The sequence below is a fragment of the Schistocerca cancellata genome, chromosome 5 (assembly GCF_023864275.1).
Source record: "Schistocerca cancellata isolate TAMUIC-IGC-003103 chromosome 5, iqSchCanc2.1, whole genome shotgun sequence".
In the NCBI taxonomy this organism is placed as follows: Eukaryota; Metazoa; Arthropoda; class Insecta; order Orthoptera; family Acrididae; genus Schistocerca; species Schistocerca cancellata.
This window is the reverse complement of record NC_064630.1, coordinates 365,406,458-365,433,271: the sequence shown is the minus strand read 5'-3', so window position 1 is coordinate 365,433,271 and position 26,814 is coordinate 365,406,458. Positions and strand designations below refer to the sequence as shown.

The window sequence follows — 26,814 nt, the reverse complement described above, 5'->3', positions numbered from 1 at the left end:
AAAATGTGGTGCCACACAACATGGCACTACACAAAAGTGGTGCTAATAGCCTAGGCACATAGGGGACACCCACAACACAGATCTTTAAGTCCACGGTATTGGTGATATGTTGACAAAATCGTTCCGAAACACATGTGCCACAAAACGCCACTGTTTCCTTCGCATGTACCCCGACATCAATATGGGATATGATCTCCATGCACACGTACACAGGCCGCATACTCTGGATCAGGTGGTCGAGCAGCTGCTAAGGTATAGCATCCCATTCTTGCACCAGTGCCTGTTGGAGTTCCTGAAGTGTCGTAGGAGTTTGAAGACGTGCAGCGATACGCCTACCTAGAGCATCCCAGAGGTGCTCAATGAGGTTTAGGTCCGGAGAACAGGCCGGCCACTCCATTCGCCTGATATCTTGTGTTTCAAGGTACTCCTCCACGATGGCAGCTCGGTGGGGCCGTGCGTTATCATCCATCAGGAGGAAGGTGGGACACACTGCACCCCTGAAAAGGCGGACATGGTGCAAAATACCGTCCCGATACACCTGACCTGTTACAGTTCCTCTGCCAAAGACATGCAGGGGTGTACGTGAATCAATCATAATCCCACCCCACACCATCAAACCACGACGTCCATACAGGTCCCTTTCAAGAACTTTAAGGGGTTGGTATCTGATTCCTGGTTCACACCAGATGAAAACCCGGCGAGAATCACTGTTCAGACTATACTTGGACTCGTTCGTGAACATAACCTGGGACTACTGTTCCAATGACAATGTACTGTGTTCTTGACAGCAGACCTTACGGGCTCTCCTGAGACCAGGGGTCAGTGGAATGCACCTTGCAGGTCTCCAGGGACTAAATCATGTCCGTTCAGTCGTCTGTAGACTGTGTGTCTGGAGACAACTATTTCAGTGTCTGTGGTAATGTCCCGAGTAAGGCTACCTGCAGTACTCCGTGGCCGTATACGGGCACGAATGGTGAGATATAGGTCTTCTTTTGGTTCAAATGGCTTTGAGCACTATGGGACTTAACTGCTGAGGTCATCACTCCCCTAGAACTTAGAACTACGTAAACCTAACTAACCTAAGGACATTACACACATCAAGCCCGAGGCAGGATTCGAACCTGCGACCGTAGCGGTCGCGCGGTTCCAGACTGTAGCGCCTAGAACCGCTCGGCCACTCCGGCCGGCTATCGGTCTTCTTGTGGTGTTGTACACTATGGACGTCTCGTACTGTAGAGACTGGACACGTTTCTTGTCTGCTGGAATCGTTGCCATAATCGTGAGATCACAGTTTGTGGCACACGTAGGGCCCGTGCTATGGCCTGATGTGTTTGACCAGCCTCTAGTCGCCCTAGTATTCTACCCCTCATAACATCAATATATGCTCTTTGAGCCATTTCCAACACACAGTCACAATTAGCACGTCTGAAAACACTTACTCGCTGCACCGTACTCTGACATGCACCAACACTCCTCTGCACATGTGGACTGCTGCCGGCGCCACCGTGAGACGACCGCAGGTCAAATGCACCACATGGTCATACCCCGAGGTGATTTAAACCTGCAAACCTCCCACCAGAGCGTTGTTTCACCATGTATCACCATTATCCTTAATTTATGAGCATTAGTGTAGCATCAGGTTCTCAAATGCAAAAATCGTGTATTGTTGTCTTTAAAATGAAATATTGTTCCAGCTGTAATTATGTTTTCAATCGACAGCATTCTAGTTGCAACGCTACCAACTTACAAACTACCGTTTTTCTCTTAATTTGTAAAATAATAGTTACATATGCTCCCATTCATTCAGTGCATTTGCCACGTTTCAGAGATTCTGATTTTTCCCATAAAAATATATATAATATTGTTAATATGTCATAAGAATAATTAGTCGTATGACTTAAGCTGATGGTTGATATTATTTAATGTAATCGGACTACTTTCTGGCGTTCTCCCATCATCGGTAGTATCAGTATTACAAAACACGTATACTCGTAGTTCTAATAAGTTACTTGTACTGCACAGGGTGGTCAGAATCAGTCTGATAAGCTTGTAAGGGAGTTGCAGGGTAGGTTGTGCTGAGGAATAATTGTTAAGAAATAAATCTGTACATTCCGTCGCTTCAGAGTTAATTAGCGTAGAAGTCAGCCAGCCAGGTCTTTGCGCGCGCAAAATCAGTCGGCTCACCAGGTACAATTCTGTGGCAGTTGTTCTCATACTGTAGTTGATAGCGCAAGATACTGTTCGGTCTTTGGCTCGAGTTCGATCCTCACTACCGTCCGATGTCCAATTTTTGTATTGCGCCCTCGTTCCGTTTTAGGAAACCAAACTAAGGACATGTTTGACAACAGGATGGCGGGCCCCTTGAATTTGCATGCGCAATGGCTTGATTGAACTTCAATGCTAATTATCTTGTAAACGGAGCAAAGTACCGATTTTTTTATTAAAAATTATTTCCCAGCACAACCTATCTTACAACACCCTTATAAGCTTTTGGGACTTTTTCTGACGATCTTGTATAAAGAAGTGTTTTATCAGCGGCTTTGCTGCACACTTGTGGGCCTATTCAACAACTTTATATTTGCGGGACATAAATTTAATGTCTGAGAATGATTCTTTTTCCTAAATTTCTTATCTTGCTTTTTGCACGCAAGTAAAGGTACCGGGTGGGTACATGATTACAACTTTGTTAATTTTGAGTTGGATAGTAAATCTGATTTCAAATCCTGTCTTTCCGACTATAACAAAAGCCTTCTAAGACCATACGTGTTTAGTTGTATTTTAAACGATCTTAATCTCTCATTCATTCTGAATGTCGTTCTGCACATATGTGTTATATGTTTTATACACAGCATTTTCAATGACAGGAAATACATTTGCGTTTGATATTGTGTAGGTCCACTCCCATCTCGCAATTTCTAGATGGAAGTGGTGTCAAAATCGATGAGAGCGCAATTCGTAAAAAGAGTTTGTATTTGGCTTCCAGCCCAGTAAATTGATTTAACCCGACCCTGTATTTAATATGCTGCAAAATATTCTGTGTGCTTTCCACGCAATAATATCAAAGACGAATAAGTATTTCAGTCCGATGCTGCGTAATTTTTGGTTGTATGTAGTGGATTGCACCATATCTGTAGATTTCAATATTAGCGTGTAGAGGGACAGGTTTTATTGTATTTAATAATATATTTTTCTTTGTTCTAAATTGCATAGTTGCCTTCCTTAGCGTACGATGAGAATGTCGATCGACATGACTATTGACAAATTTCTCAGGGTTGGGATTCACAGTTATGTAATTGTTGAAAAAGCATCTTAGTTGCCATTAACTGTACAAAATTATTTATTTCCACTACTTCATTTTCGGCATTAAACCGTTTCTCAAGTGGTATACTGCAGCAGTCTCTGCTTTAACATATGTCAAACTTCACTGTCACTGTCATATATGAGCCTTTTAACTACAACAATGCAGTAACGTTAAACTAGTGTCACGCTTCATTTTCGCTATGTACATAGCCTCTCACTCATTTGATGTTGCCATATTATTATACTTAAAAGGCTCAGATACGACAAATGTACGCGTCAGAGGATTTTTAAAGTTAGACATGTGTCTGTTGCAGTAAACCACTTGAGAAACAATAGTGAAAATAAATAATTTCTTCAGTCAATAGCTACTATCATGACTGCTTTTTAAACTCCAGTACGCTAAATGGTAGCATGTTTTTCTGACGAAAGCTGTCATTCGATTGTGATTCGCTGAAAAGACAGAAACCGGTAGTTGATAATGAAATAAAATTATTGACTTAATTATTCTCTGTAGTATTACGCAAGCAAGGAACAGCGCTGTTTTGGTTGCCTTGTTATGACATTCATATACGTTACTGTACAAGTGTTACTGCTTTATCATTACCTGTCGGGTGGCAACAGCAGATTTCTACAGGTTGAGAAGGTTGTTGACGACATACGTGTTTTTCTCCTGATAAGATGTAGTGCGATCTCGTGACATCGTAGGGAAGTGCTACCACATCTGGCAGGCCGTGATAATGCCAGACACTACAACTGACGAGTAACAACTATAGCTATTCGAATTTCATTGTCATGCATACCTTTATGGATTTTATTTCTGTACGAATTAGACATTTCCGTATGACAGCTAGGCTAAGTACCTGTATTTTCCTCGACACAAGCATATATTCAGATCCCCGATCTGGAAATAAAATAATTGCTTCTGACACAGAAAATCTGAAAAACCATATTTGATGATGACTGTTTTGGTTTTAGGGATGGTCATATTGCCAAGTAATGTTTTGAGAGCGTTATTTGGTATCAGCAACATCTTTCAATTAATGGAGGATGACTACAGGTTGAAGGGCTCTTGAAGTATCGCAGATCTCTGTAGATACCAGTAAAAACCTTTAGAAGACTGGTTCACTCACAATAATATCTCTACAGTCACTGTCTTAGTTATAGTTCGTCAGCAAAGCTGTAGTTAAGAATTAGATGGTTACTCCTTCTAAATCCCGTACTACGAAGCAGCAAACAATACTGAAGTGTTAGGCAGCTCAGTAACTAGCCTGAATTCTTTCGCAAATTTCATATTATTTACTCTGTTTCCACATGTCTATCGTTCGCCAACAAACAGTGTTGCATGAGTTGGAGGACTGCTGATGATCAAATGTTCTGATTGTGTCAGTGTTACAGGTTATCTGCGTTTCAGATTACACGATGATTTCCACATAGGCCGTGTGAGTGAAAGGTAGATCGGCATTTGCAGTGAGGGGTAGTTAACTGGTGATCGGATATGATTCCCATTATGCATCACATTTGCAACTACAGTTCTTGAAATTTACGGGCAATTGACGTGGTTTGGTATATTTTACATTTAAAATGCACAGAAATCAGTTTGTTAGCTTACATCATGAGGGCAGATCAACGGTAATCAAACGATCGTAAGTTTTAGTTTCACCCGGTCATTTGTGGGATTTCAATCTGCCTCCTCTGTCATCTGATGTTTTGTGTTGTTATCTGAGGAGAACATGGGCCATGATCGGCACTTAAACAAACATAATCGCTGAGGCGTTAAGATAGACATTCATATACCTTATTTGTTGTCGTAAACGTGTCGAATCACACTTAGTCTGTTGCAATGTACCCTCAATAAACTCAGAAACAAGGCTGCAAGATAGGATACACTGGTGTAATAAAATATCTACTATGACAAAAATCTACAAAGAAGGGGTAGCTCAGATGGTAGAGCACTTGCCCGCGTAAGCCAAAGATCCCGAGTTCGAGTCTCTAAATGGTTCAAAAGGCTCTAAGCACTATGGGACTTAACATCTGAGGTCATCAGTCCCCTAGACTTAGAACTACTGAAACCTAACTAACCTAAGGACATCACACACATCCATGCCCGAGTTAGGATTCGAACCTGCGACCGTAGCAGCAGCGCGGTTACGGAACGAAGCACCTAGACCCGCTCGGCCACAGAGGCCGGCATTTAGAGTCTCGCTCCAGCACACAGTTTTAATCCGCCAGGAAATTTCAATGTACAGAGAAATTCGAAACGGATTTCCATCAGCTACCGTCGTTGTTATGTCGCAGTTTCACATTTATTAATTGCGTATTCGTTACCAAGAAGTTCTGACCCTGAGAAGCTTAAGGGGAGGTTTTACTATCTTTTGGTTCAAAAATCGATTTTTTTTAAATTGCATTTTTGGATCCATAAAAGTAGAATCCACCTCTGAAGCGTTTTTTTCCGAATACGGAAATGTTTGTTATTCGCGGTTGAACAAAATAATGCACCTGCCTGAAATCGGCCTTTTTCACGCACTAGTTTTTCTCGTGAATTTCGACTTTGTAGCCGCAAATAATTATTCTATGTGCTTGTCCATGACTAAAACTGATAAAGTGATCAAGGAGCTTACGACGCACTACGGCTTGCTAATCCGACGGCATTCCAATTCGGTGGAACAGATGAAGAAGGCAATTTGGGCAACGTATTTCCACAAGTGTTCGACGGATGACCACCCACAACACCAGAATTGTCCAGCTGAGGTAACTAGTTGGTGCAAGTGACGCATTGCAGATGCTACCGGACATCTGAACGAATATCAACATGACCAGCCACTGTCCAAAGAAGTTACAAAAAGTGATTTATCTGACCTACGAGGCCTTTTTGGAGGACGAGTTATTGTACCGGTGCTTGGGAGGAAACACACAAAATTCAAATGAAAGTTTGAACGCATGTGTTTGGAAGTTAGCTCCAAGCATTTGCATTCTGGTGCGAAGACTCTGGAGACTGCCACTTCCCTGGCAGTGAGCAGCTTCAACGAAGGGTATTCAGCAATTCTGAAGACCATGTCAACGATGGACGTCACCCTGGGACTATATCCGACGCAGTTTGCCCAGCATTCGGACGACCACCTGATTCAAGCGGCCGAAAACCGTTTGTCACCGGCCGTACGAGCGACTCTGGAGCAGCGCAGGATGCCCAGATCGAGCAGAACGACCTGTATGAGGAAGAGAAGGACTAGTTTATGGACCCGGAACAGCAGATTGAACGTAAGTTGCATAATATTGCGTTTATATGTAGTCAAAGCTTCGAACGCGTTTTTCTCGAAATAACTTTCTTTTTATCGCGCGGTATGGTAACTTCAAATATAGTGAACCGATTGGGATGATTCTTTGTTTCCGACGAAGCTAACTAAATTGTCTAGAAGTTGTACCAGTTTTATTCCGATCCATCAACTATAAATATTTTTACTTGGCCGACAAAGTCGAAAAATCGATAAAAAACCCTTTTTTTTCAAATGGCTGCCATTTTGTTTGCTATGGTCCAAATAACTTAAGCGAGGTACAATTCCTAAAGAATTTTACATACTTCGCTAACGTCAACTCAATTTTGATTCCAGACGAGCTGGCTGACCTGTGACATACCGCGCGTGGAGGTCTACGTCGAAATTTTGTTTCGTTCCGACGGCACGTCCGCCTTGGATCTTCGACATTTCCAGTCAAATAAATTCCAGTTTGTAGAGAAAATATAAATAAACATTTTGACCAAATTTGACATTGATATCTGTAGCACATCCCGAGAAAAAAATTCTCAAAGGACATCCTTTTTTCGGACCGAAGGTAGTAAACCTCCCGTTAGTACTGGTTTAGCAGAAGTCAATATTTTCTTCACAGGAGTATAATGCCATGACATTATACTCGAAAATTTTCATATGATATGTGATATTTATAAACATAGACTAATAACTTTCAGTAAATAAATCACATTTGTTCACATGTGGTTCATGGTGTGGGTTCCTGTAGTCATGTCCTAGTTCATGAACCACGGGCAACGTATGAGTGGCCAAGTAAGTGGTCCCGACAGTCGGGATACCAGTTACTTTGGAATAAGGCTGGGCATCTCGGACATATTCTGAGTCGTGGTCACCTTTGTGCTCATACGGCAAAGACTACCAAATCCACCGGTTAGTCCCTCAGCCGTTGGGGGTAAAACCCAATGGGACTCGGGGCAAGTAAGGCTAGCAACCTGCTTCCCTGATACTCTAAATATGATGCTGGCAATAATCAGAGCAAAATGCCTCGGACCTTTGGAGGTGACGGAGTCCCACCTCTAACTGACAAACCAGGGACTCCTAAGATACGACTTGGCAAACAAATGGTAATGAGATGGGGAGCTATTAATATCAGTGGGGGCTACTCTCGGAAGAAGGTAGAGCTGGCAGAGGCTGCAAGTAAGATGGGGTTGGACGTTTTAGCTGTTAGTGACATTCGGGTAAGGGGTGAGAAAGAAGAGGAAGTGGGAGAATACAAGGTCTACCTGTCAGGCGTCAAAGCAGGAATAGCACAATGGGGTGTAGGGCTTTACATCAGGAAAGAAATGGAACCCAGCGTAGTTGCAATAAGGTATGTAAACGAACGACTGATGTGGATAGATTTGACAGTGTCTAGCAAGAAAATTAGGATTGTGTCAGTATATTCGCATTGTGAAGGGACAGATCAAGATAAGATGGATAGTTTTTATGAGGCACTCAGTGATGTAGTTGTTAGAGTAAAGGACAAGGACAGTGTTCTGCTCATGGGTGATTTTAACGCCAGGATTGGAAATCGAACAGAAGGGTATGAAAAGGTTATGGGTAAATTTGGAGAGGATATGGAGGCCAACAGGAACGGGAAACAACTCTTGGATTTCTGTGCCAATATGGGCTTAGTAATCACAAACTCCTTTTTTAAACATAAGGACATTCACCGGTATACTTGGGAAGGCAGGGGAACCAGATCTGTCATTGACTATATAATAACAGATCAGGAATTCAGGAAGGCTGTGAGGGACACACGTGTATTCAGGGGATTCTTTGATGACACTGATCATTATTTAATCTGCAGTGACATTGGGATTGTGAGGCCGAAAGTGCAGGAGGTCAGGTCCATATGTAGGAGGATAAGAGTGGAGAAACTTCAGGATAAGGAAATCAGGCACAAGTACATAACAGCGATCTCAGACAGGTACCAGTTAGTTGCATGTAGTCAATTACAGTCATTGGAAAAGGAATGGACAAGGTACGGGGACACAATACTAGAAGTGGCTAAAGAATGTCTTGGAACAGTAGTGTGTAAAAGTAGGATGAAGCAAACAGCTTGGTGGAATGATACAGTCAAGGCAGCCTGTAAAAGGAAAAAGAAGGCGTATCAAAAATGGCTACATACCAGAACCCAGGTAGACAGAGAAAGTTATGTTGAAGAAAGAAACAAAGCCAAACAGATAATTGCAGCATCCAAGAAGAAATCGTGGGAAGACTTTGGAAACAGGTTGGAGACTATGGGTCAAGCTGCTGGAAAACCATTCTGGAGTGTAATTAGCAGTCTTCGAAAGGGAGGTAAGAAGGAAATGACAAGTATTTTGGACAGGTCAGGAAAACTGCTGGTGAATCCTGTGGATGCCTTGGGCAGATGGAAGGAATATTTTGAAGAGTTGCTCAATGTAGGTGAAAATGTGATCAGTAATGTGTCAGATTTCGAGGTAGAATGGGATAGGAATGATGATGGAAATAGGATCACATTTGAGGAAGTGGAAAAAATGGTCAATAGATTACAGTGCAATAAAGCGGCTGGGGTGGATGAAATTAAGTCGGAACTCATCAAATACAGTGGAATGTCAGGTCTTAAATGGCTACACAGGATAATTGAAATGGCCTGGGAGTCGGGACAGGTTCCATCAGACTGGACAAAAGCAGTAATCACACCAATCTTTAAACATGGAAACAGAAAAGATTGTAACAACTACAGAGGTATCTCTTTAATCAGCGTTGTGGGTAAAATCTTCTGAGGTATTGTTGAAAGGAAAGTGCGAGTATTAGTTGAGGACCAATTGGATGAAAATCAGTGTGGGTTTAGGCCTCTTAGAGGTTGTCAGGACCAGATCTTTAGCTTACGGCAAATAATGGAGAAGTGTTATGAGTGGAACAGGGAATTGTATCTATGCTTTATAGATCTAGAAAAGGCATATGACCGGGTTCCTAGGAGGAAGTTATTGTCTGTTCTACAAGATTATGGAATAGGAGGCAAACTTTTGCAAGCAATTAAAGGTCTTTACATGGATAGTCAGGCAGCAGTTAAAGTTGACGGTAAATTGAGTTCATGGTTCAGAGTAGTTTCAGGGGTAAGACAAGGCTGCAACCTGTCTCCACTGTTGTTCATATTATTTATGGATCATATGTTGAAAACAATGGACTGGCTGGGTGAGATTAAGATATGTGAACACAAAATAAGCAGTCTTGCATATGCGGATGACTTAGTTGTGATGGCAGATTCGATTGAAAGTTTGCAAAGTAATATTGCAGAGCTAGATCAGAAATGTAAGGACTATGGTATGAAGATTAGCATCTCCAAAACGAAAGTAATGTCAGTGGGAAAGAAAATAAATGGATTGAGTGCCAAATAGGAGGAACAAAGTTAGAACAGGTGGATGGTTTCAAGTACTTAGGATGCATATTCTCACAGGATGGCAACATAGTGAAAGAACTGGAAGCGAGGTGTAGCAAAGCTAATGCAGTGAGTGCTCAGCTACGATCTACTCTCTTCTGCAAGAAGGAAGTCAGTACCAAGACTAAGTTATCTGTGCACCGTTCAATCTTTCGGCCAACTTTGTTGTATGGGAGCGAAAGCTGGGTGGATTCAGGTTACCTTATCAACAAGGTTGAGGTTACGGATATGAAAGTAGCTAGGATGATTGCAGGTACTAGTAGATGGGAACAATGGCAGGAGGGTGTACACAATGAGGAAATCAAAGAAAAACTGGGAATGAACTCTATAGATGTAGCAGTCAGGGCGAACAAGCTTAGATGGTGGGGTCATGTTACACGCATGGGAGAAGCAAGGTTACCCAAGAGACTCATGGATTCAGCAGTAGAGGGTAGGAGGAGTCGGGGTAGACCGAGGAGAAGGTACCTGGATTCGGTTAAGAATGATTTTGAAGTAATAGGTTTAACATCAGAAGAGGCACCAATGTTAGCACTGAATAGGGGATCATGGAGGAACTGTATAAGGGGGGCTATGCTCCAGACTGAACGCTGAAAGGCATAATCAGTCTTAAATGATGATGATGATGATGATGTTCACATAGTCAAATCCAACTGCTAGCACATTCACTGAAAGTTACCAATCTGTATTTATTGTTATCACATACAATATGTTCGGTTTTTGATATGCCATGGAATTATTCATTTGTGAAGAAGATATTGACATCTGACAAAGTAATATTAAACTTCTGAAGATGACAGATTAATCTGTTGCAACCGGTAAAGTGAAATAAATTAATAGTTGTGCAGCTGGCGACTGAACTTTATTCACTTCTTACCTGAGCTATCGTCCAAGTTTCAGTTCTTAACGTGGCCTTACTCCATGCAAATATCCTCACTACATACTTCCTAATATTCAAATTTGTTTTGGATGTTAACCAGTTTTTCTAAGAAGCGCTTCTGTTGCTACTGCACGATCTGTATCTTACATTTTCTCTACTTCGTCCATCATCAGTTATACTCCTGCTCATATAGCAAAATACATCTACTACATTCAGTAGTGTCTCATTTTCCAAAGAAATCCCCTTAGCACGCCTGCACGTTTGCATCCTATTATCGATGCTTTCTGTCGTCGATGCTCATTGTATAACCTCTTTCCAAGGCACTATCTATTCCACTCAACTGCTGCTCCAAGTCATTTTTCCGTTTGAGAGAATTACTGTGCCATCAGCAAACCTCATCAGTATTATTTCATCTCCCTCAATTTCAATTTCTCCTTGTTTTCCTCCACTTCTTGCCCAATGCACAGGTTGGATACTATCGGGGATATGCTAAAACCTCGTTCCATTCCCTTCTCAGCTACTGCTTGTATTCCAAGTCCTTCGATTGTTCGAAGTACAGTCCGGTTTCTGTACAAGCTACAGGTAATACTTCGCTGCCTTCGTTTTATACGTGCTATAAGGGGTAGTCAAATGAAAACAGAACACCCGTCACACCGGGACCATGGAATGGTTCCATTCAAAAGTAACCATCACACGCGTTGAGACGTTTATGCCAGTGGGAGACACAACGACCAATTCCTGCTTCATGGAACGATGTCGGCCGCTAACGGATCCATAGCCACACCCTCTCTGGGACTTCGTCATCCGACTGAAAGCGACGTCCAAGCACGTTTTCATCGTGTTGCCAACGGTGTGAAAACATTACGGTGAAAGATCCAGGCTGTACGGAGGATGCTGAAATGTTTCTTAACCAAATCGCCGAAGCGTATCCTGAAGCGAAGCCAGAATGGAATTAAATATGGGAATGACAGACAGAAGTGAAAATCTGGCCACATATTAAGGGAGGGCTGTGTGTAGTCGAATGTAGACACCGCTATAGCTAAACGAATATGCTATTAGGACGACCATAACCTAGAAAGTTGGAAGAATTATAATCCGTATAGTTGATTCTTGTAGAAATGAACTCAGAGACTACGATGCATCAGATACGTTAGAGATACGATACTACATAATGGAAGCCGATTGGGACTGAGGTTCATTGTCCGCTTCCCAATCCGGTGGAAGAGGCTGGCAAAGAGGACACCGATGCTCAAGAACTCTTGACCACAGTACATCTGCTTGAAAGTCACAATACCAGTCATAAGACGGACAGACTGGAGTTTCTAAGTACCATAGAACGGGAGTCTCCAAAGACTGAGAACAGATGTAAGGACAAGAAGACTCTACATGAAAGGCCGCACTACGGAAGGAAGAGTTCCCGAACTCGGCAGATACAGAGACTTTAAACAGCAGTTTGAAGACTGCTTGCGGCAGAGAAGAAAAGCGAGCTGTAACAGATTCGTGGCACAGAACCTACATCTTGACCCACAGAGTGCGCCATATAAAACCGTCTGTCAAAAGTTAAAATCTCCGACGGTGTCAATCCTAAAACACGCATACGGAAGCATAACAACTGGTGGCAATCTACGCAATTACTGATGGACATTCTCTTTCGAGGGTTTGTGTGGTAGAAGAATTTGATGAAGGGAAAGAAATGCGGAACAAAAGTGGGAAACCATACTGTGGAGACCGGATAGTTTGTACACTTTCGGAAGGGAATGTGAGGATAGAAATCCTGAAAGTGAAAGTGAATAAATCAACGGGCTGACGGCATCACTGCTGTAGTTCTACATGCCCAACATATGCACGTAAGTTTATATTTTTTACACCGTGTGTTTATTGCAGGAAAAATATCAGATATATGGAAGAAAACAACTGTCATTCTCCTGAAAACGGCTGAAAACAATGATCCCCTAACTCAAAATTTCTGTAGACCAATTTGCCCTCTCGATACCTTAGGGAAAGGCCTGGAGAATGCTAGGTGGGAGACTATAAGAGAAACGACTTATTCATGGAATGAACGCCCAACAGTATGGATTCAAAAGAGGAAAGTCAGCAGAAAGCACTTATGGTTGTACAACTGTTCGGAGCGTCAAAATATAAAAGCAACTCTGTCTTGCCCAGGAAAGAGCCTTACAACACACATTTTGAAAGCCTGTCCACAGGGATCCATATGTGGACTTGCCTTCTGAGACACTGTACTCGAACCGATGTTGGGTAAGCTGCAGGGTAATGAAGCGGTCTGGTGTAAGGCACATGCCGATGACCTGATGGTCGTGTGAAGGGGAGCTGCAGAGGCACCCTGGAATATGGGTGCTACACAGCACAACAATTACGTCAGTGTTGCCTAGGACTTCAATTGTCTGTTACACCTGTAAAGGCTGCGTACATATTGATAAAAGTAAAGTCGTGTGCCATAAATGGCTGCGAGACCCCGAAGGTCAGGTACAGCCGCCTAACTGGAAAGGTTTTCCCTATCTTTCGCGTCCGCATGCACCTTTCCTTCGCGATGTATGAGAGCCGTGTGCGTATCTGTTAAGTGTAGGTGACTGTAGGAAGTGTGTGTGCATAGTGAACTGTCATGTTGGTGTTGGAGATGATGAGAGGGGGGGAGGGGGTGAAACTGGGTGTCGACACATAACCTACTCCTCTCGAAGAGCATCAATGGGGTCGCCGAGCTTAGCATCCCCATCCGACAGTCAGATCATCAACAGTGTCGCGTGCCCTCACTTCATGAGACACTGTGGATGGGTTTGCAACTGAATCCGGCACATTTGGTGCTAACACTGGTGATCAGTGACTCTAAGCCACCACCCATCCTGTGTCTTCCACCACGAAGGCAAAGGTAAAATGGAGCCTTTTAAGAGGCCCGTTCATGAAATTAAGCAACAGGTCCATGAAGGAAAAATCCGTCACCAGATACCTAGATCTCATTCTGGACGAGAGACAAAATTATAGTGTACATATTGAATAAATCCTCCCCCCATGAACCATGGACCTTGCAGTTGGTGGGGAGGCTTGCGTGCCTCAACGATACAGATAGCTGTACCATAGGTGCAACAACAACGGAGGGGTATAGTGGGGCAGCAGTCTTTCCAGTAGTTGCAGGGGCAACAGTCTGGATGATTGACTGATCTGGCCTCGTAACATTAACCAAAACGGCCTTGCTGTTGTGGTACTGCGAACGGCTGAAAGCAAGGGGAAACTACAGCCGTAATTTTTCCCGAGTGCATGCAGCTTTACTGTATGGTTAAATGATGATGCCGTCCTCTTGGATAAAATATTCCGGAGGTAAAATAGTCCCCCATTCGGATCTCCGGGCGGGGACTACTCAAGAGGACGTCGTTATCAGGAGAAAGAAAACTGGCATTCTACGGATCGGAGCGTGGAATGTCAGATCCCTTAATCGGGCAGATAGGTTAGAAAATTTAAAAAGGGAAATAGATAGGTTAAAATTAGATATAGTGGGAATTAGTGAAGTTCGGTGGCACGAGGAACAAGAGTTCTGGTCAGGTGAATACAGGGCTATAAATACAAAATCAAATAGGGGTAATGCAGGAGCAGGTTTAATAATGAATAAAAAAATAGGATTGCGGGTAAGCTACTACAAACAGCATAGTGAACGTATTATTGTGGCCAAGATAGACACGAAGCCCAACCCTACTACAGTAGTACAAGTTTATATGGCAACTAGCTCTCAGATGACGAAGAAATTGAAGAAATGTACGATGAGATAAAAGAAATTATTCAGGTAGTGAAGGGAGACGAAAATTTAATAGTCACGGGTGACTGGAATTCGACAGTAGGAAAAGGGAGAGAAGGAAACATAGTAGGTGTATATGGATTGGGGCCAAGAAACGAAAGAGGAAGCCGTTTGTTAGAATTTTGCACATAGCATAACTTAATCATAGCTAACACGTGGTTCAAGAATCATAAAAGAAGGTTGTATACATGGAAGAATCCTGGAGATACTAAAAGGTATCAGATACACTCCTGGAAATTGAAATAAGAACACCGTGAATTCATTGTCCCAGGAAGGGGAAACATTATTGACACATTCCTGGGGTCAGATACATCACATGATCACACTGACAGAACCACAGGCACATAGACACAGGCAACAGAGCATGCACAATGTCGGCACTAGTACAGTGTATATCCACCTTTCGCAGCAATGCAGGCTGCTATTCTCCCATGGAGACGATCGTAGAGATGCTGGATGTAGTCCTGTGGAACGGCTTGCCATGCCATTTCCACCTGGCGCCTCAGTTGGACCAACGTTCGTGCTGGACGTGCAGACCGCGTGAGGCGACGCTTCATCCAGTCCCAAACATGCTCAATGGGGGACAGATCCGGAGATCTTGCTGGCCAGGGTAGTTGACTTACACCTTCTAGAGCACGTTGGGTGGCACGGGATACATGCGGACATGCATTGTCCTGTTGGAACAGCAAGTTCCCTTGCCGGTCTAGGAATGGTAGAACGATGGGTTCGATGACGGTTTGGATGTACCGTGCACTATTCAGTGTCCCCTCGACGATCACCAGTGGTGTACGGCCAGTGTAGGAGATCGCTCCCCACACCATGATGCCGGGTGTTGGCCCTGTGTGCCTCGGTCGTATGCAGTCCTGATTGTGGCGCTCACCTGCACGGCGCCAAACACGCATACGACCATCATTGGCACCAAGGCAGAAGCGACTCTCATCGCTGAAGACGACACGTCTCCATTCGTCCCTCCATTCACGCCTGTCGCGACACCACTGGAGGCGGGCTGCACGATGTTGGGGCGTGAGCGGAAGACGGCCTAACGGTGTGCGGGACCGTAGCCCAGCTTCATGGAGACGGTTGCGAATGGTCCTCGCCGATACCCCAGGAGCAACAGTGTCCCTAATTTGCTGGGAAGTGGCGGTGCGGTCCCCTACGGCACTGCGTAGGATCCTACGGTCTTGGCGTGCATCCGTGCGTCGCTGCGGTCCGGTCCCAGGTCGACGGGCACGTGCACCTTCCGCCGACCACTGGCGACAACATCGATGTACTGTGGAGACCTCACGCCCCACGTGTTGAGCAATTCGGCGGTACGTCCACCCGGCCTCCCGCATGTCCACTATACGCCCTCGCTCAAAGTCCGTCAACTGCACATACGGTTCACGTCCACGCTGTCGCGGCATGCTACCAGTGTTAAAGACTGCGATGGAGCTCCGTATGCCACGGCAAACTGGCTGACACTGACGGCGGCGGTGCACAAATGCTGCGCAGCTAGCGCCATTCGACGGCCAACACCGCGGTTCCTGGTGTGTCCGCTGTGCCGTGCGTGTGATAATTACTTGTACAGCCCTCTCGCAGTGTCCGGAGGAAGTATGGTGGGTCTGACACACCGGTGTGAATGTGTTCTTTTTTCCATTTCCAGGAGTGTAGATTATATAATGGTAAGACAGAGATTAGGAACCAGGTTTTAAATTGTAGGACATTTCCAGGGGCAGATGTGGACTCTGACCACAATCTATTGGTTATGAACTGTAGATTAAAACTGAAGAAATTGCAAAAAGGTTGGAATTTAAGGAGATGGAACCTGGATAAACTGACTAAACCGCAGGTTGTACAGAGTTTCAGGGAGAGCATAAGGGAACAATTGACAGGGAGGGGGGAAAAAATACAGTAGAAGACAAATGGGTAGCTCTGAGGGATGAAGTAAAGAAGGCAGCAGAGGATAAAGTAGGTAGAAAGACGAGGGCTAGTAGAAATCCTTGGGTAACAGAAGAAATATTGAATTTAATTGATGAAAGGAGAAAATATAAAATGCAGTAAATGAAGCTGGCAAAAAGGAATACAAACGTTTCAAAAATGAGATCGACAGGAAGTGCAAAATGGCTAAGCAGGCATGGCTAGAGGACAATTGTAAAGATGTGGAGGCTTATCTCACTAGGGGTAAGATAGATACAGCCTACAGGAAAATTCAAGAGACCTTTGCAGAAAAGAGAGCCACTTGTATGAATATCAAGAGCTCAGATGGAAACCCAGTTCTAAGCAAAGAGGGGAAAGCAGAAAGTATATAGAGGGTCTATATGTACTTGAGGACAATATTATGGAAATGGAAGAGGATGTAGATGAAGATGAAATGGGAGATACGATACTGCGTGAAGAGTTTGACAGAGCACTGAAAGACCTGAGTCGAAACAAGGCTCCGGGAGTAGACAACAGCCCATTTGAACTACTGACGGCCTTGGGAGAGCACGTCCTGACAAAACTCTACCATCTGGTGAGCAAGATGTACGAGTCAGGCGAAATACCCTCAGACTTCAAGAAGAATATAATAATTCCAATCCCAAAGAAAGCAGGTGTTCACAGATGTGAAAATTACCGAACTATCAGTTTAATAAGTCACAGCTGCAAAATACTAACACGAATTATTTACAGACGAATGGAAAAACTGGTAGAAACCGACCTCGGGGAAGATCAGTTTGGATTCCGTAGAAATACTGGAACACGTGCGGCAATACTGACTTACGACTTATCTTAGAAGAAAGATTAAGGAAATGCAAACCTACGTTTCTAGCATTTGTAAACTTAGAGAAAGCTTTTGACAATGTTTACTGGAATACTCTTTTTCAAATTCTAAAGGTGGCAGGGGTAAAATACAGGGAGCGAAAGGCTATTTACAATTTGTACAGAAACCAGATGGTAGTTATAAGAGTCGAGGGGCATGAAAGGGAAGCAGTGGTTGGGAAGGGAGTGAGACAGGGTTGTAGCCTCTCCCCGATGTTATTCAATCTGTATATTGAGCAAGCGGTAAAGGAAACAAAAGAAAAATTCGGAGTAGGTATTAAAATCCATGGAGAAGAAATAGAAACGTTGAGGTTCGCCGATGACATTGTAATTCTGTCAGAGACAGCAAAGGACTTGGAAGAGCAGTTGAACAGAATGGACAGTGTCTTGAAGGGAGGATATAAGACGAACATTTTGATGATAAACAAGGATAATGGAATGTAGTCGAATTAAGTTGGGTGATGCTGAGGGAATTAGATTAGGAAATGAGACACTTAAAGTAGTAAAGGAGTTTTGCTATTTGGGGAGCAAAGTAACTGATGATGGTCGAAGTGGACAGAATATAAAATGTAGACTGGCAATGGCAAGGAAAGCGTTTCTGAAGAAGAGAAATTTGTTAACATCGAGTATAGATTTAAGTGTCAGGAAGTCGTTTCTGAAAGTATTTGTATGGAGTGAAGCCATGTATGGAAGTGAAACATGGACAGTAAATAGTTTGGACAAGAATTGCATAGAAGCTTTCGAAATGTGGTGCTACAGAAGAATGTTGAAGATTAGGTGGGTAGATCACGTAACTAATGAGGAGGTATTGAATAGGATTGGGGAGAAGAGAAGTTTGTGGCACAACTGGACTAGAACAAGGGATCGGTTGGTAGGACATGTCCTGAGGCATCAAGGGATCACAAATTTAGCATTGGAGGGCAGCGCGGAGGGTAAAAATCGTAGAGGGAGACCAAGAGATGAATACACTAAGCAGATTCAGAAAGATGCAGGTTGCAGTAGGTACTGGGAGATGAAGGAGCTTGCGTAGGTTAGATTGGCATGGAGAGCTGCATCAAACCAGTCTCAGGACTGAAGACCACAACAACAACAACAACAGCATTGAATAAATGAGAAAGAGATGCAGGAATATGACGAGCAAATTTATTAACCTAGCCAGTTACGTTTACAAATTACCAATGAAAACAATACGAAAATGTCTCAACGCCATCCTAACTGCGATCAGGTGATACTGTGCGAGAGCTTCGGTCAAAAGACATTTCCTCATAACACCAGCACAAGTAGTTAACATTGTGCAAATAGAAATACTTCTTCGATTGACGGAAGCCTTTGGTGCTGCGCCAGTTGAGGCGTCATAGGTAATACTTGGAATATGTCCACTCGATCTCCAGGAACGAAAAAAAGCGGCGATGTGTTAGCTGAAGAAAAATCATGTAGTGCAGCTGAAAAGAAAATCATGTAGTGTAGAATGTACGCTACAGGCCATTAAAATTGCTACATCAAGAAGAAATGCATATGATAAACGGGTATTCATTGGACAAATATATGATACTAAAACTCACATGTGATTACATTTTCACGCAATTGGGCGCATAGATCCTGAGAAAACAGTACCCAGAACAACCACCTCTGGCCGTAATAACGGCCTTGATACGCCTTGGCATTGAGTCAAACAGAGCTTGAATGGCGTGTACAGGTACAGCTGACCATGCACCTTCAACACGATACCACAGTTCATCAAGAGTAGTGACTGCCGTATTGTGACGAGCCAATTGCTCGGCCACCATTGACCGGACGTTTCCAATTCGTGAGATATCTGAAGAATGTGCTGGCCAGGGCATCAGTCCAACATTTTCTGTATCCAGAAAGGCCCGTACAGGACCTTCAACGTGCGTTGAAATGTAGGGATTCACAGGGATCGAATGAAGGGTAGAGCCACGGGTCTAACACATCTGAAATGTTACGTCCACTGTTCAAAGTGCCGTCAATGAGAACAAGAGGTGACCGAGACTTGTAACCAATGGCACCGCACACCATCACGCCTGGTGATACGCCAGTGTGGCGATGACGAATACACGCTTCCAATGTGCGTTCACCGTGATGTCGCTAAACACTGATGCGACCATCATGATGATGTAAACAGAACCTGGATTCATCCGAAAAAATGACGTTTTGCCATTCGTGCACCCAGGTTCGTCGTTGAGTACACCAATGCAGGCGCTCCTGTCTGTGATACAGCGTCAAGGGTAACCGCAGCCATGGTCTTCGAGCTGATAGTCCATGCTGCTGCAAACGTCGTCGAACTGTTCGTGCAGATGGTTGTTGTCTTGCAAACGTCCCCATCTGTTGCCTCAGGGATCGAGACGTGGCTTCACGATCCGTACAGCCATGCGGATAAGATGCCTGTCATCTCGACTGCTAGTGATACGAGGCCGTTGGGATCCAACACGGCGTTCCGTATTACCCTCCTGAACCCACCGATTCCATATTCTGCTAAAAGTCATTGGATCTCGGCCAACGCGAGCAGCAATGTCGCGATACAATAAACCGCAATCGCGATATGCTACAATCCGACCTGTATCAAAGTCGGAAACGTGATGGTGCGCATTTCTCCTCCTTACACGAGGCATCACAACAACGGTTCACCAGGCAATGCCAGTCAACTGCTGTTTGTGTATGAGAAATCGGTTGGAAACTTTCCTCATGTCAGCACGTTGTAGGTGTCGCCACCGGCGCCAACCTTGTGTGAATGCTCTGAAAAGCTAATCATTTGCATATCACAGCATCTTCTTCCTGTCGGTTAAATTTCTCGCCTGTAGCACTTCATCTTCGTGGTGTAGCAATTTTAATGGCCAGTAGTGTAATATGAATACAGGCCACAAACAAGTAACAAACTCCTAGTGATATCCTCCATGTGTATTAGAAATGAATTGACGGTGCCCAAACAACGAGGTACACCTACGGTTTTCTCCCAAATATAAAACACAGGCTTCGAATGAGGCCTGCCACATCTTTTAATGGGTCACGGGCCTTATGCTACGTACTGGCGGATGTCCGCTGTATGCCGATATTGCTGATACTGATCGGCAGCAACTGAATCGCCATGGAGACTCCATATCAAGGAGATACTGCGTTGCGAGTCAAAGTGACAGATCTTGGTCAATAGTGCTAATGATACACTCATATTCAGAAAAAAATAACACCTTAAACGTCTAGAGATAGGAAGTCCAGATTCACAGAACATGTACATTAGTATGTTCTGCAGAAATGATCAGTATTTGAGCCATATCGGTCCGCGGGCTCAAGGTCAACATCGGTATCGTGGCGCAACACCATCTACTAATGAAATGTGCCTGCGGTTCTTGTTGTCGCTGTAAATCGAAGGTAATGAATCAGTGTGATTTGAGCAAACGTGCAGGATGCCGTGCTGACGTATGCGCGAACCGCACCGCCAAATCATAAGTTTGGCAGAGTGTGAATAATTAGCTTTAGAGGATGTGATGCATCGATCCGGGAAATAGTTGCTCATGTGGGACGAAGTGTTCCGGCAGTGCAACGTGCGTGTGCAGAATGATTCACGGAAGGCCATTGAACACGACGAGATGGGTCAGGTCGCACCAACTAGACCACCCCCTGAGAAGATCGACACCTCATCCGAATGGCATTGTAGGACAGATCTGCGCCCTCCTCGGCTCTGGTGCGATAGTAGAACAGTGTAACACATCGTACACCATCAGGGCTGAGAGTCCGTTGCTGTTCATCATGGCGTGGGTTACGTGCGCGTCGTCCAGTTCTGTGTCCACCTTTGTCGAATATACAGAAACATGTCACTGGGGATAGGAATGGCATCATATAGTGTTTCCAGACAAATCAAGGTTCTGTTCGTTTAAAAATGATGACTGAATTTTGGGTCACCGCAAACAGGAGAAGCGGCATCGGCATCACAGTGGCTGCTTTTGCACTGGATGTACAGCACCCACTCAAGGGCTTATGGTGTGGGGTGCTATTGGGTACAACAATAAATCACAGTTGGTGCGTATCCAGGGCACTGCGACCAGTGTGACCTACGTGAGTGACATCCTGCGACCAGTAGCCGTTCCTTCTCTGTGCAACACCCCAGACGACATTTTCAGCAGGTCAACGCACGACCACATGTTTCTGGACAAACACGTGTCTTCTTTACATCACAGGATGTCAGCCTTTTGCCCTTGCCCGCTAGAACATCAGACTTGTCGTCAGTCAAAAATGTGTGGGATATGGTGAAACGACAGGTGCAGCGCTGTGACCCAACGCCGACCACTACAGATGTCCTTTGGAACGAGCTGAATGCAGCATGGATGGGTATATCACAGGGAGCCATTTGCGCCTTATGCTCGGCCATACCATCATGCATGGAACAAGTTATCAGGGCCCATGTGCGTACCAAGCAGAACGAAACATGCTGAATCGAGGTGGGCCGGTCGGTGTGGGTGATCGGTTCTAAGTGTTTCAGTCTGGAACCGCGTGACTGCTACCGTCGCAGGTTCGAGTCCTGCCTCGGGCATGGATGTGTGTGATGTCTTTATGTTAGTTAGGTTTAAGTAGTTTTAAGTTAAAGGGGACTGATGACCTCAGATGTTAAGTCCCATAGTGCTCAGAGCCATTTTTTGAATCGAAGTGACTGAAATGCTAATCATTTCTGCAGAAAATACTAATGTACATGTCCTGTGCATAAGAACATTCTATCTCTAGTCGTTCAAGGTACTCTGTTTTTTTTCCTGAACATGAGCGTATTTGAAGAAACTTTTGAGTAGCACATTACCTTATCAATTAACTCCCGACCGATTCACTGCAAGATGTTGATAGAAGATCGAGAAACAACGCAGCGAAGATATCTGAGGTCAACAGTTACGACAGACGTACAACCCACTCTGCATGCACGGGGATTGTAACAACACCAGAGTGGAAATGCAGCGTGGGCCGAGTCCCGCCACCCGAAAATCTAGGACCAGCGCTACCAGTGCTGCCACAGCGGACTGTGGCAGCACTCCTCCACCGACAGCAACGATGCTCCCTCAGAAAAGGGGAGTTATTTGCCCCTGAAACGGGGCACAACGGAAGAGACAGATCCCAACACAACGCCCTCCACAGCGCCCAAGGAAAAGGCAGGGTATGCCTACGCACTTGGGAATGAATCAATGAGTTATGGAATATGGTAGACAAGAACTGATATGTTAGTGGTAGTAGACAGAGCTATATTCTGTAGTAGGTGTAGTTTTTATTAATAGTGGAATTAGTTATGGCGATAAGAAGCAAAACTGCAAAAGTAATAATGAACACACAGCAACCAAAGTATTGCATCATCTCGATATGTCATGCAGTTGTGTTACTACTGTGGCCGTTCCTCTACCAATCGGAGGGCCACCCTTGATATTGTTTGTAAAGATACACACTGTTAACATGAGCGCTACCTACGGGTAGAACGCAGAACTCTAATGCATTTCCGCATTTCAGTTGAAAGTAAAGCACAAACAGGCACGCATTAGAGACGCCTGTGGAACAATAGAGCGAACGTTCATTTTGCCACGAAGGACAATAGCGACCGGTGATAAAGCCCGCACCATCATGTTACGTACAGAAGGTTTGTCAACCAGGGAAGTTGCTTGACGTGTGTACTGGAGTCAAATCGGCTACAATTGACAGATTTGTAGCAATTAGACTGAAAGCGCGTGCACATTTTCTGTGTACACAGGGTGGTCGATATCTACGACTCATGTGCCAAAGAAACAGTGGGCTGAGTGCTTCGGAACTAAATTACCATTATAATGGCAACAGGACGTCATGTATCGCATAAAACTGTTAGGAGGCGATTGTATAATCCGTATCTCCATTCACGACTACCACGGAGAACATTACATCTTACAGCACAACACCATGGCCTTAATTACAGATTGAAAATAAATTGTGCAGCTGAAAGCCCTAGACTTGCGCTGGGTGCTGTTGACTAACGAAGCTCGGATCTGTTTGTACCCTGATCATCGCGGAAAACGTGTTTGGAGACAGTACAGTAATATCGAGTGCCTGCAGTACTGTGTCACAAACGTACAACAGGGCGGTGATGTAGTGATGTTCTTGGGGGAATTACGGTACATTGGGCCACCGTACACCTCTCGCGGTTCTTGTGGGTAGACTCTGTAGTAGGTGTAGTTTTTATTAATAGTAGAATTAGTTATAACGAGATTCTGCTACTAGTAGTGGGATTGTGTCGCCTACATGTTGCTGACAATTTTCGCTTCCTAGATAATAAATCACGTGATTATCGAGCTTTTGTCGCGAACACGTTCGTTCAGCATGCTAGGATTACCAGAATTGAGTGGCACATCTGCTCCCCTTACACGAACCTAGTCGAAAACGTGAAGGGTCGATTGAAACGAGCTATTTTTGGACGCCGACAATAAGCAAGTACGATTCTTTGCACAGCGTACACAGGATAGTCACTGAAGAGTGGGACATTTCTAACAGGACTGGCTTGATGATATCATAGATGGTACACCACAATGGATTCAAGCCTGCATCCGAGCAAGGGGACGTTCCTCTACCTTTTGATGTTGCTCAGGAGTAGTGTGAAAAAAAAAACCATGGGAAACAGCCGACTTTGCGGTCACACAAGCGTTTGTTGTTTGTTCTGCTGATCTGGACACATTGCGGGTGAATATACCCTGAGGTGACAAAAGTAATGGAATAGCGATATCCACATATACAGGTGGCGGTAGTATCTCGTACACAAGGTATAAAAAGGCAGTACATTGGCGGATCTATTATTTGTACTCCGGTGATTCGTGTGAAAAGGTTTCCTACATGATTGTGGCCTCACGAAGAGAATTAACAGACTTTGGACGCGGGATAGTTGCTGGAGCTCGACCTATGGGACATTACATTTCGGAATTCATTAGGGCATTCAGTATTCCGATATGCACAGTGTCAAGCGTGTACCGTAAATACAAAATTTCAGACGTTTCCTCTCACCATAGACTATGCAGTGGCTGACGGCCTTCACTGAACGACCGAGAGCAGTGGCATTTGCGTAGACGTATCAGTGCTAAAGGACAAGAAACACTGCGTGAAATAACTGCAGAAATCAGTGTGGGACGTTCGACGAATTTATCCATTATGACTGTGCGGTGAAATTTGGCATGCTAACAAACGAGCGATGCGACTGCGTTTGCTAACAGCACGACATCACCTACAGCTCTTCTCCTGGGCTCGTGGCCATATCAGTTGGACACTAGACGGCTGGAAAACCGTAGTGTGGTTATATGAGTGCCGTTTCCAGGTGAAAAGAGCTCATGGTAGGTTTCGAGTATGTCGCAGACCCACGAAGGCACGGACCCACGTTGTCAACAAGGGGAATTTGCATGCTGGTGATCTCTCCATAATGGCGTGGGCTGTGTTTACATGGAGTGCATTCAAAAATGGTTCAAATGGCTCTAAGCACTATGGGACTTAACATCTGAGGTCATCAGTGCCTTAGACTTAGAACTACTTAAACCTAACCAACCTAAGGATATCACACACATCCAAGTCCGACGTAGGATTCGAACCTCCGACTGTAGCAGCAGCGTGGTTGCGGACTGAAACGCCAAGAACCACTCGGTCACAGCAGCCGGCTTTAGATGGAGTGGACTGGATCCTCTTGTACAACAGAACCGATCATTACAGGAAATGGTTATGTTGGGCTACTTGCAGAGCATTTGTAGTCCTACATGGACTGAATGTCTCCGAACAACAATGGAATTCTTTTATGTATAACAATACGCCATGTCACCGAGTCTCGCGATTAGTTTGAAGAACATTCTGGACAATTCGAGAGAATGATTTGGCCACCCAGATCGTCCGACATAAATCACGTTGTGCATTTATGTGACGTAATTGAGAGGTCAGTTCGTGCTCAAAATCCTGCACCGGAAATCCTGTCGTAATTATCAACAGGTATACGGCAGTAGAGGCAGCATGACACAGTATTTATGCTGGAGACTTCCAACGACTTGAGTCCATAGCACGCCGTGATCCTGCTCTATGACGGGCGAAAGGAGGTTCGACACGATAATAGTAGGTACTTCCTGTCAGCTCAGTGTATACGTATATAACAATGCCAATTTTGAATTTCTATGCCATTCATGGGCATAGAAAAGGGTGATGCAAAAAATATGTTGATGGGCGTTCTTTGTACTCTTACAATGGTGTCAATGTATGGAAAAAATTGTTGTTGATAGAAATAATTAATATAGGAACGAATATAGCCTTGTGTTTAAATCAAAGGCAACAGGATATAATGCAATAAATAAATAATAAAATACAAAAAGTACATGCACAGATCCGAATGAGGACACCACGTGGGAGGACTCACCTGTTACAGCGGCAACCAGCTGCAGCTGAAGACGACGCATGCCGGCCTCTGGTATGTACGGCTACCGTTTACAATCAATTTTTCAGCACCCCGATCTCGTATATATGAACACCAGATAACCATCTCCCTTATCTGCAGCTATCACTAGGGACAGGTAATTTTAAAGACAAGTAGGTAGCACATTATCGTGGCAGAAGCCCAAAAGTAAACTGTTTACACCTCATTATATAGCAGGGAGTGCCTCATTAGACGGATAAAATTGCTTCCACGTGTAGCCCTTCTCTTTTTACTCATGTTTCCGTACTTTGCCACATCTTGGTACTTGCTACGCCCACAGCTCTCAACGATTTGTATTTTATTTCTACCATGTTTCCCTCCCTATGTAACTAATCACTGCAGTTACTAAGCACTTCTAGCGCGTCCGACTCATATTGATTTCCACTACATTTATTTTTCAAAATTACGGTATGTTTTCATTTCAATTTGTGGAGGAGACAACAGTGTAATTTTTCACCCATTACCGTTCATTTCTCCTTTTCGTTTTGCTTGTACTTCGTAACTGATTGCCTTATTTCCGAACTAGGTGTATATTCACACAGTAATCTAAAGATCACCCTCAAAGAAGGATATGTATCAGATTTTTGGCAATACTAATTTTCACTGGAATAAAGTAATACACCACACGAGGCACGCTGCCAAAGCAACGGATGTCTTTTTTTCTAAAGTTGAGCTATTTGTAGATGTAAAGTTGACCATACTGGAAGAATGTTGTATATGAATGAAAACGGCGGATGTGGTTGACGTAAGTTTCACTCCGAAGGACTTTGTATTGTTAAATAAAAGCAAAGAAACGAAAATAGATCCATAATGCTGGAATAAAACTGTCAAGAAAAATTGTAAGAACAGGCAAAATAACTTATGTTTCTGGAGCTAGTAAAGACGTGCCTGAAAAAACTGCCTCACATGTGCTATTGTACAAGAACGCTG

The 26,814-nt window shown here is 44.1% G+C and overlaps 1 protein-coding gene across 1 annotated transcript in view; it reads right to left on the bottom strand.

Moving 5' to 3' along the window:
- Window positions 1-25,867, bottom strand: part of LOC126188540 (facilitated trehalose transporter Tret1-like) — a 73,459-nt gene extending 47,592 nt beyond the window's left edge. Inside the window, exon 1 of the mRNA XM_049930140.1 lies at window positions 25,828-25,867. Within this exon, the coding sequence (XP_049786097.1) occupies window positions 25,828-25,867 (40 nt within the window). The remainder of the gene's footprint in view (window positions 1-25,827) is intronic.
- Between the last annotated feature and the right edge of the window lie 947 nt (window positions 25,868-26,814).